Consider the following 10,100-nt stretch of genomic DNA (forward strand, 5'->3'; position numbering starts at 1 on the left):
CCCCCCAGACTCCAGAAACTTTCAAACAACTGCATGGCGCAGCCTAACAAAAACATGACGATATATTTAAAAGGCATCTTTACAAAAAGAAAGGTCGTTTATTAATTTTCACACACACACACACACATATTAAAAAATGGAAAATCTGCTTACTGTTAACTAATCACACCAGTAAATATTCGATGTAAAAGGAGTGCAGAATGCAGAAAAAACCTTTCTGACAAATTCAAAGTGAGAATAAAAATGTATGAGCAGACCACATACCCTCTTTATCCTGAATCTTTGCTTTGACATTTTCAATAGTATCACTGGGCTCCACCTGAAATGTAACAATAAAAAATTAAAAAATATATAAATAAAAAATTGTCCTAACAAAGACAGAAGACAGAAAGTCTTCTTGGATCAGAATTTTTGTGGTAGGGGTAGACAATCCTCATTTCGATGCCTCCGCCATAGACTTAAAACACTTTCCTATCAGCTGCCGATTCTCAGTAAGTCTAAAACTGCAAATTCTCATGATTACTTGTTTCCTAGGTACAAATGTCTCTGAAAGGACCGGATTATTCAGGTCACCTTATTTAAAATATAATCTTGAAAAAACTACACCCATGACTTCTGAAAAAACCAAAAATGCAAGCTGACATGAAATCTATAACAGGTAAGCCACCACTATACATACAATTAAGCATTCGCTGTCATGTTATTTCTAGGCCCCATCATAAAGGTGAACAGAAACCAAAAAGATGGTGGGTACTGGCCAAGTACCTCCCCCCCCCCCCCTCCAGCTATGTACAGACATATAAAGCCAATTCAAAGTCTTTGATAATATTTCACTTTCACAGAAAGAAATTACCTCAAGGGTGATTGTCTTGCCCGTGAGGGTCTTTACAAAAATCTGCATTTTGCCACCTGTGATAATAAAAACACAATAGGGGTAAGAGATTGAAAACAAAGTAAAAACATGTTAGTATGAGTTTTACTGCTTGCATTTACTTGCAACCCAACAAGGCAATATAAATGTCGAACAATAGATATGTTATAAGAGAGTAACAGACTTTACGGAGGAGAGATGAGGACGATACATGTTTGATAGGAAAGAAGGAGAAAACTACACCAGAGCACCTGCCAACATGCAAAAACAGGAAACAAATTAACTTGCTTTTCACTAATATCACTTCATTGGAAATATGGCTTGGAAGAAACACAAACAGTACCCGAATGCTAGCGGGTAAACTATGTGAAGTAGAAGAACTACAGAAAAAGCGCTGATGGCAGTTACTATAAATAGGGCATATTGACCAAAGGCATTCAGTCTGGGTTTTTTTTTTGGGGGTGGGGGGGATTTAGTAGTTTTTAAAAGTTTTAGGTAAGGGTTTATGGCGCTCACAACTGCATAAGGTCATATAAGCGCCAGAAGATTAGAGGTGTTACAAGAGAGTAACAAACATAAAAAAGAAGAAGGGGGGAGATAAGGACGGTAGATATTTCACAGCAAAGAAGAAGCAAACCACACTAGAGCACCCGCCAATCACCCACTTAGTAGAGGTTTTACGGCACTCGCAACTGCATAAGGTCATATGAGTGCCAAGGGGTAGATCTCAACAGAGAAGTCCTTACAGGGAATCAGACTTACTCTGCTCACCTCTCTAGCTTCAACAGCGCAAAGTCTGCTTCGACTTTCAAGGCACCCCGGAAATAGCGGGTCACAAGAGTGTGAAAAACATACAAAAGTAGTAGAGGAAATGGTGATAGTAAGGATCAGGAAAGAAAAAGCAGCAGTCCCCTGTGGAAGATCAGGCAGTTATGAGGGCATGAATGAGAAATGTCCCCCTTTTGGGAAAGGCCTAAAGACACTTCAGTCAGTGGCACCGCCCCCTGGGGGTGGCGTTTAGTCTTAAGTTGTCGTTCTCTAGCTATACGCTTGTAATTACAGTTAGGCCTAATAGCCTACCCAGATCTGCACCGTATGTTTTATTCACATTTGCTGAACTTGAGAAATAAAATCATAAGGGTTGGTCTAGCCTTTTGGCTATTCTCATCTGGTGTGCCTTCACCGAGATAGTCTTGGCCAACCAGTGTAGCGTCCACGTGTTGAAAGCGTGCTATTTTGTTTGTGGGCAGTAAGGGTGAAAGAGAGAGAGAGGAGTAGTGCGAGATCTTCCGGGCTAAACAAAATGGCGAGCCACGTAGTTTGGCTCCATTCGAAAGTTAAACAGCCGTAGCATCTTTGTAGACGGCCAAATTAATTTACTTTTGTGTTTTAACATCATTTTTTTATCTTTGTTTTTGTCGATTTGATTGCCTACACCGATACAGTATTCAGAAAGAGAGAGTAGGAGAGTAGACCTTGCAAAAACTTCCAGGCAAAACAAAATGGCGACCTGCATAGTTCAGCTCGATTCGAAAAGTGAAATAGCCATAGTATATTTGTAGACGACCAAATTAGCTTACTTTTGTGCTATGTCATTTTTTCTTTGCTTTTGTCAATTTGATCATCCACACCGTTAGTATTTTGAAATTAGGAAAACAGGCCTTGTTTCAAATCGGGTGAGAATAACCAACGCTGGCAAGTCTCACCCTGGGGTGAGAGGTCGATCGTATTTGTATTCTCACCCAGTGGGAGGATAGCCACTTCCCTAACCGTAATCCAACAATCTAATAAAGTATAATAGGTGCAGATCGAGACCTAGATCTATCTGGGCCTCAGATTGAGAATATCAAAACTGCTCAGGTTAATAACTCACTTGAGACTGGGCCTTTTTCAGGTCTACATACGTTGAAGACTGGCGTCTTTGGGCTATTTTAATATTTCCAACAAGACCTTTCTCAAAGTCAGACACAACCACCATTTTTACACACATTAACAGACCTTAATATGCCCAACATGACACGAAAAAACAGGAAGGCAATCTTATATAGTTTTTTAGAAACCCTTTTTGAAAATGTGGTAAAATTTGTTGCTCGCCAAATTTGTTTGGACGTAAAGTTTTATATAAAAAAACCAAAAAAACCCCACCCCAACACCATTTAACCCAAATTAATCTTGTGTGTGCCTTTTATTGTGTTATCTGTCTCAAAATGAATAAAAAGTCCAAACCCTAGAACAGGCAGGTAATATGGTAATCCTTATGATGTATTAGCTGTCTAACAAAGCGGAATTTTGCCTAGTCTAGATCTAGAATATTCGCCACCAGAATCAGTGCTTTGATGCTCATTTACATTGAAATCAGGACCCACATGGCCTAAAGTATAATAAGAATTTTCTGAACTGCCAAAGTTGTGCTAACACTGGAAAAATGTTTGCTTTTCGTGCTACTGGGTGGTTGGAGGGTACTCTGCTCCTTCTTTCCTATCAAAGATCTATTGTCCTGATCTCTCTTCCTTCTTTTTTTGGAAGAGGCTAGCCGTACTTATTCTGGTATTTTTTTTACTCATGCTTTGGACCAATCCCACTGGGGTAAACGAAAATCTGGGGGGTGTTACGGGGGGCATGCCCCCCCCCCGTTTTTTACTCATAATTTGATATTTTACAGTTAGATTTGAAAGTGTCTTGAAAATAATTGATTTGCGACAGTTTTAGTGGCTTTATGTGTGATCTGCAGCAAACAGTACTGCAGTTTGACCCCTGAAACAGTGCATCTGTCTGCGAGAGTGAAAGTAAAAATTTACCCTTATTCTTAAGATGATGGCTAGACTGACCATAAAAAAGGCCTACTGAATTGTAAATATATTTTTAGTTTGCAGTACCTAAAGTATTTGTATTTGAGACGAAACCAGGTGCCTTAATGACAGTGCATGTATTTTAAACATCCTGTTTTCTAAGGTTAATAGGGCTTAGGATAAGTATGGCTAGACTTCTTGGCTAGCCGTACTTTATGGCTGAATTGTAAATGACATTTTTAGTTTGCAAAACCTAAAGTATTGGTATTTCAGACAAAACCAAAAGGTGCCTTACTGACTTGTATTATGTAAACCCGAAAAACTTCTAGATCTAGATCTAATGAGACCTGTGTACTCAACAGGTTCGAGTCGATAGGACCAAACCTAGATCTAAGTAGTACGGCTAGCCACTTTGTCTTATTTTTTTTCGGTGTTTGTAACTCTTGCAACACCTAATCTTCATCCTTATTGGGGTAAATTTTTACTTTCACTCCAGCACACAAATGCACTGTTTCAGGGGTCAAACTGCTGTACTGTTTGCTGCAGATCACACATAAAGCCACTAAAACTGTCGCAAATCAATTATTTTCAAGACAATTTCAAATCTACTTGTAAAATATCAAATTATGGGTGTAAAAACAGGGGGGCATGCCCCCCTGTAACCCCCCAGATTTTCTTTTACCCCAGTGGGGCAGGCCCCCCTGGAACCCCCCGATTGGTCCAAAGCATGTCTATCTCGGTTAAAAACAATCAAATATTTCAAAAACCATTAATTTGCGACGGAAATGAAGTTGATATTCGTGTTCAGCGCATCAATATTTAGTAGAAAATAGACAACTGGTAGCTGAGTGTGAGACGGGAGGGAAAGTAAAAAAATACCCTTACTAAAACTAAAGGAAGTGGCTATTCTCACCCAGTGTGAAACAATACCTGTTTTTCCTCATTTCGGTATACTGTCTATCGGTGTGGATGATCAAATTGATAAAAGCCAAGAAAAAATTACGTTATAGCACAAAAGTAAGCTAATTTGATCCGTCTTCAAAGATGCTATGGCTATTTCACTTTTCGAATCGAGCCGAACTACGCGGGTCGCCATTTTGTTTTGCCCGGAAGTTCTCGCAAGATCTACCCCCCTTCTCTCTTTCTGAATACTGTCTATCGGTGTGGACGATCAAATTGACCAAAACAAAGTAAAAAAATGATTTTAAACAAGAAAACTAAATTAATTTGGTTGCCTACAAAGATGCTACGGCTATTTAACTTTCCGAATCGAGCCGAACTACGCGGGTCGCCATTTTGTTCTGCCCGGAAATTTTCGCGCTACTCCTCTCTTTCTCTCTCTCCACTGCCCACAGACAAAATTGCACGATTTTAGGCTAACACTAACAGTAGTAATAGATCTAGAACGTTTGTTCAACAGCAAAGATTTCTATAATTCTGTTATCACAGTAGAATTCTGTGGTTCAGGGTGAACGCTTCACTGGTTGGCCTAGGCTATAACGGTGAACGCCCACCGGGTGAGAATAGCCAAAAGACTCGGCTGCGCAATTCTCACCCAGGGTGAGAATAGAGGTGGCCAAAACTAAATGTGCTGCCATCATTCTGACAGAGTGTTGTGAGAACAGACACCAGTCAGAGAAATGAAAGTAGGACCTCAGTGTGACTAACTTTCCTAGCGGGTTGATAACTCCAAGTTACCAGCTAATTCTGGTAAAACTTAGCACGAAATAAAGGTTGGCGGCATGGTAAGAGGCCGTTCACGCGCATACTTTGCCGGGGAGAAAACGTCTCCAGTGAGTTAAGCCTGCCCATGTAGATCTTATCTAGATTAAAGTCACCCCCCTATTTACACAATCATAAGTCTCCATTCTTTGTTTCAGCGTTCCCAGGACTTGTTTAATTGGATAGATATTTCAATACAGCATCGGATGATAATTTACTTTTTAATAGCCAATTATACTTGAGAGATGTAATGACCTCGGATTGGCACATCCTCCTTCCGGAAGTTGCACATGGTAGAAAATCTCCATTTTATAGAGGCACCAGGCCTCATTATCGATCGTCCCATTCTGCTTGTCAACAACTCGAGGTCAAAGGTACGAAATAATAGGCTATGCACATTTTCATTAAAGTTTATTATTTCGTACCCCCTACTCTGTCTAGATATTAGATCTAGAATCTAGATTCTAGATCTATCCAATAACTCGAGGTCGAAGGTGAGAACACTTGCATACTCTTTCAAAGCTTCCTTTATCACTTCAGGCCCTGTAAGGGTTGGCATATTTAATTTCATATCCATGGGAAACTATCAGCGAGCTGAAAACGAAAGGGTACGAAATAAGGAACCATGTGGTACGAAATAACCCACACAGGCACAGTGACAGGGGCCTCATCATTCATGCTGAAAACAAGGAAAATTTGACTTAATAGTAATAGCACATAACATCGACTGGCCAAATGATAGATTTTGATGTAGAACTTGTAAGATTACAAAACTAAGCAAGAAACATGTAAGTATTTGTAAGCTGGTCGGCCTTGGCCCACCTCAAGACGGGAAATACGGGTACGAAATAGGGTGACTTTAGACTTTAGATTCCAAATGAAGTGAAAGCTTCAAATTATCAAATTCAATCAACCTCCCAGAGTCTTGATTGATAGCCTTATACCTCAAGACGGGAAATACGGGTACGACATAGGGTGACTTTAGATTCCAAATGAAGTGAAAGCTTCAAATTATCAAATTCAATCAACCTCCCAGAGTCAGCAGAGTCTTGATTGATTTGATAGCCTTATGGCCGACTATGGGCCATGGGTGCTTCAAAAACAAAGCTAGAACCTAGGGCTCCATATCCACCTTTCTAATTAAGACAGAAGGACGCAGAAAATGAGTTAGCCTAGATCTACTTCTTTCACGGCACTTCTGACTTCACTAGATAAAGGCTACACAACACAGACTGGACTCTACAGTACATGTCTACAGCCAACGGCACCGTCCGCACGGCACGGGGAGCACGTTGTTCACTCCTTGTTGATGATAGAGTCCAGCTTCAACAGTTAATTGACCACATTTTAAAAATAAAAGTATGCAATTAGTAGAAATATGAACATGGAGTAAATATGCAAAATACACCCACTTTAAAATGATAGAAAAATACACACTACTGAGCAAAAATGAAAGAATTAGCTAAAGTAAGACAGACAATAATCTCACCACTTTCGAAGGCAATGGCTGTCAAACCGGAAAGGCAAATATCTACGCATGTGCAGCCGATCTGCCAGTCACATTTTACAGAGGAAGACTGTAATTAAATTGGATTTTGAAAGCGTCAGGATAACTGTTGTCAAACTTGTATATTATCATATAATTTACCTTTAAAAAAATCAATATTCATTTTTAAACACAAATTATTATGATTTTCTCAAAAAGTCAAGGCATTATTAATTAATCTCAACAGTCAAGTATAACTATTTTAAAGTCCAGTCTGGCATACACGATAGGCAAGAAGAGCTTAATGAGGAAAATAGATCTACTAACGAACCCTCGTCTTATGCCTTGAGGATAAAAGGGAACGGGTGGAAAGGACAGTGGTTTTGAAAATATAAATGTTTGAAATGAGTTAATACAAATGATAGAAATTTTCACCTTAGAAAAAAGGACACCAATGCTGTTCATGTTTTCCCGAGAATTGGAGAGTATCGTAAAAATATGGAAACTCATTTTGACATTATTCTCAGAAAAACGTGTATGTAGCCTAGAAATACAGCTCGCTTCCGTCGAGCGGTTAACATAAAGTAGGTAGTCATATTTACCAAATATTATTTCGAGTAAATGATAATGAAATGCGCCTTGAACAGAGAAAAACAGTGTTTGGAAAACTGAGCGAGAGCCATAGGTAGACAGACTGCGAGAGAGAGAGAGAGAGAGAGAGAGAGAGAGAGAGAGAGAGAGAGAGAGAGAGAGAGAGAGACAGACAGAGAGACAGAGAGACAGACAGAGAGATAGATACATAGATAGATAGAGAGAGAGAGAGAGAAAGAGAGAGAGAGAGGGAGGGAGAAAGAGAGAGAGAGAGAGAGAGAGAGAGAGAGGGAGAAAGACACACACACACACATACAGGAAGACAGGAAAGAAAGAGACAGTGTGAGGTAAATCGGGATTAATAATTTAAGGAAGAAAAGCGAAAGGGAGGGCTGCCAAGGACAAGATTTTAAAAAACCTGGTTAATACACCAAGATCAACACTTTATAAATCTTTTAGCTTTAATATAGGCTTGGCGGCTCTCGCAACACGTTCATATAAGTGCAGAAGATCAGAGGCGTTACTAGAGTGTAACAAACATAGAAATGAAAGAGGACAACGACTTTATAAATTTTCATTTGCATATGCCATCTATAATATGCGTTTAAGAATCTTTTTACACTTACTAATCGTTTGCAAATCCCAGGACTTTGGAAGGGGGGGGGGGGGGGGGGGGGGTGTCAAACTTAAAAAAACCCCACACACATAGAATGCTTGGCATTTTACCGAAGGATAAAAACTGGGAGCCAAATTCTACAAGTGATATATAGGCCTATAGAGAAGCTGCTGTGGGTCGAATATCTTGCTATATTTTATTTGTGTTGTTTCATTTTGAAAATAAAATGTACTGTGCAATTCACAAAATTATGGTGCAATCAATTAGAACGTCAACTCTATGTACTATATATATATATATATATATATATTATATATATATATATATATATAAAATGTACATGTATAAGCGAGTTGTACATGTAGGTGGATGGTTGACGGGTGCTCTTGCGTGGTTTACTTCTTCTTTCAAATCCTTCTTTTTATGTTTGTTACTCTCTTGTAACACCTCTAAGCTTCTGTCGCTCAAATGACCTTTTATGCAGTCGCGAGTGCCGTAAAACCTCTACTAAAACAAACAAACAGTACATGAAGCGTACTAAAATATTTTGAACAAGTAGACAAAAGGATTCCATAATTTATTTTTTCCTTTCAAAATCTTTAACGTTTAGAAATAGTTATAGTATGGTTTTGCCGTTTTGTCCGCAAGTTTTAGAGATTTGAGGACAAATAAAGCGTGTATTGTTATTTTGCTAGTTCGAATCTTAAAGCCATACTCGTACGCTTCATCAATAACCAGAAATGAAGATGTAGTTTTGTTGAATATGTTGTCGAAATGAAGACATATAATTTTTAAAAAGGCACATTTTAGATATTAGTGATCAGTGATCATATACTTGCATGTTCTATGCCGGTACATAAAATCTACCTGGCCAGTTTGATGCCAAACGTCAACATTACAACAATGCTCAAAGCACAGTAGTGACAATAATACAATTATACACACTTCATTTCGAAGCCTAGCATAACAAGACAGCATCACAACATTGTATTATACATTAGTGTCATTGAATGTGTTTAAGCGACATTGTTATGTAATGGCGTCAAAAGTAAAAGTTACACGATTAGAATCCGAAATCGACAGATGCAGAGTAGAATGCAACTGGAAGAAATCTGTGGAGCTTGCAAAGCAGTTAACAGTCAAGTCAACGGACTTAGGTTTGTTTGGACTTCGTAGAATAGAGAGGGTGGAGTCAAATAACTGTAAACGTTGCTATTCATTATAATGCATCGAAAACCTGTCGAAGACGGAATCTTCCCAGCCCCCATGATAAATTCCTATGTAGTTAGTACATGATCTCTGTGTACTCTGTCAAAGTCGAACACAAAAACCTTCACCTCACGTCAAAATTCCTTGGCTCTGGCTTTTGGAAGATTTTGACCTGTGCTGTGGAAAGTGTAAGAGCAGGGAAAATACCTTGCCCGCTCAGGCTAAAGTCTACCCTTTCAATTTGAAACTGAATTCCCAAGATTGGTCAACCCACTCTAACCTTTGCCTTTACTCTACACCAAACTGCCTTTTTTGAAAAAGGGGGAAGGGGTGTGGTTTGAGGATGGCTGTTACCCCACCCACCCACCAGGAGCTGGAGAGGACAGATGCAGATGGTCAGGGTGGTGTGGGTGTGAAATCGTACTGCGACTTGTCTTCAAAGTGCTCCAGTGGTATACTAGTAGTATACTAGAAATGCTAGAATGAAAACGTTTCCAGGTAGTCAGCCAGAAGTGTGAAATTAGATCTGATTGGATAGGAATAACACTTGGTTTGTGTGTTTTTACAATGAGTAAAGAAAAGCAAATCAATACAATAATGGTCATTTAGTTTAGGGGAAAAGTAGACAAACAGAAACAATGGAAGAAAAGAAGTTTGACCTGTCAGTGGTGCCCTTCAACCACCTGCATAGCGCTTGGGAGATTTCTGAAGTTTGATCCCTGTTTACTAGGCCAGGGCAAGATCGACTCTGGGATCGATTCTTTCGAGTCCAAATGAGGACTCAAAGAATCGATCTTGTTCCCAGACTCTAAGCTT

At 39.3% G+C, this 10,100-nt stretch overlaps 2 protein-coding genes across 3 annotated transcripts in view; one reads left to right on the plus strand and one right to left on the minus strand.

Moving 5' to 3' along the window:
- LOC101851447 (ubiquitin-40S ribosomal protein S27a) overlaps positions 1 to 9,068 on the minus strand; it is a 12,459-nt gene extending 3,391 nt beyond the window's left edge. The window contains exons 1-4 of the mRNA XM_005109349.2: positions 8,943 to 9,068; positions 6,872 to 6,959; positions 854 to 909; positions 265 to 319 (exon numbers count right to left, since the gene is read on the minus strand). Coding sequence (XP_005109406.2) covers positions 265 to 319; positions 854 to 909; positions 6,872 to 6,959; positions 8,943 to 9,053 — 310 coding nt within the window. The 5' untranslated portion in view covers positions 9,054 to 9,068. The remainder of the gene's footprint in view (positions 1 to 264; positions 320 to 853; positions 910 to 6,871; positions 6,960 to 8,942) is intronic.
- A 20-nt stretch (positions 9,069 to 9,088) lies between these two features.
- Positions 9,089 to 10,100, plus strand: part of LOC101851677 (tetratricopeptide repeat protein 7B) — a 33,613-nt gene continuing 32,601 nt past the window's right edge. For both annotated transcript variants that reach the window (XM_005109350.3, XM_005109351.3), the window contains exon 1: positions 9,089 to 9,232. In XM_005109350.3, the coding sequence (XP_005109407.1) occupies positions 9,112 to 9,232 (121 nt within the window). In that variant the 5' untranslated portion in view covers positions 9,089 to 9,111. The remainder of the gene's footprint in view (positions 9,233 to 10,100) is intronic.

This window comes from Aplysia californica, unplaced genomic scaffold (genome assembly GCF_000002075.1).
Source record: "Aplysia californica isolate F4 #8 unplaced genomic scaffold, AplCal3.0 scaffold00769, whole genome shotgun sequence".
Classification (NCBI taxonomy): Eukaryota; Metazoa; Mollusca; class Gastropoda; order Aplysiida; family Aplysiidae; genus Aplysia; species Aplysia californica.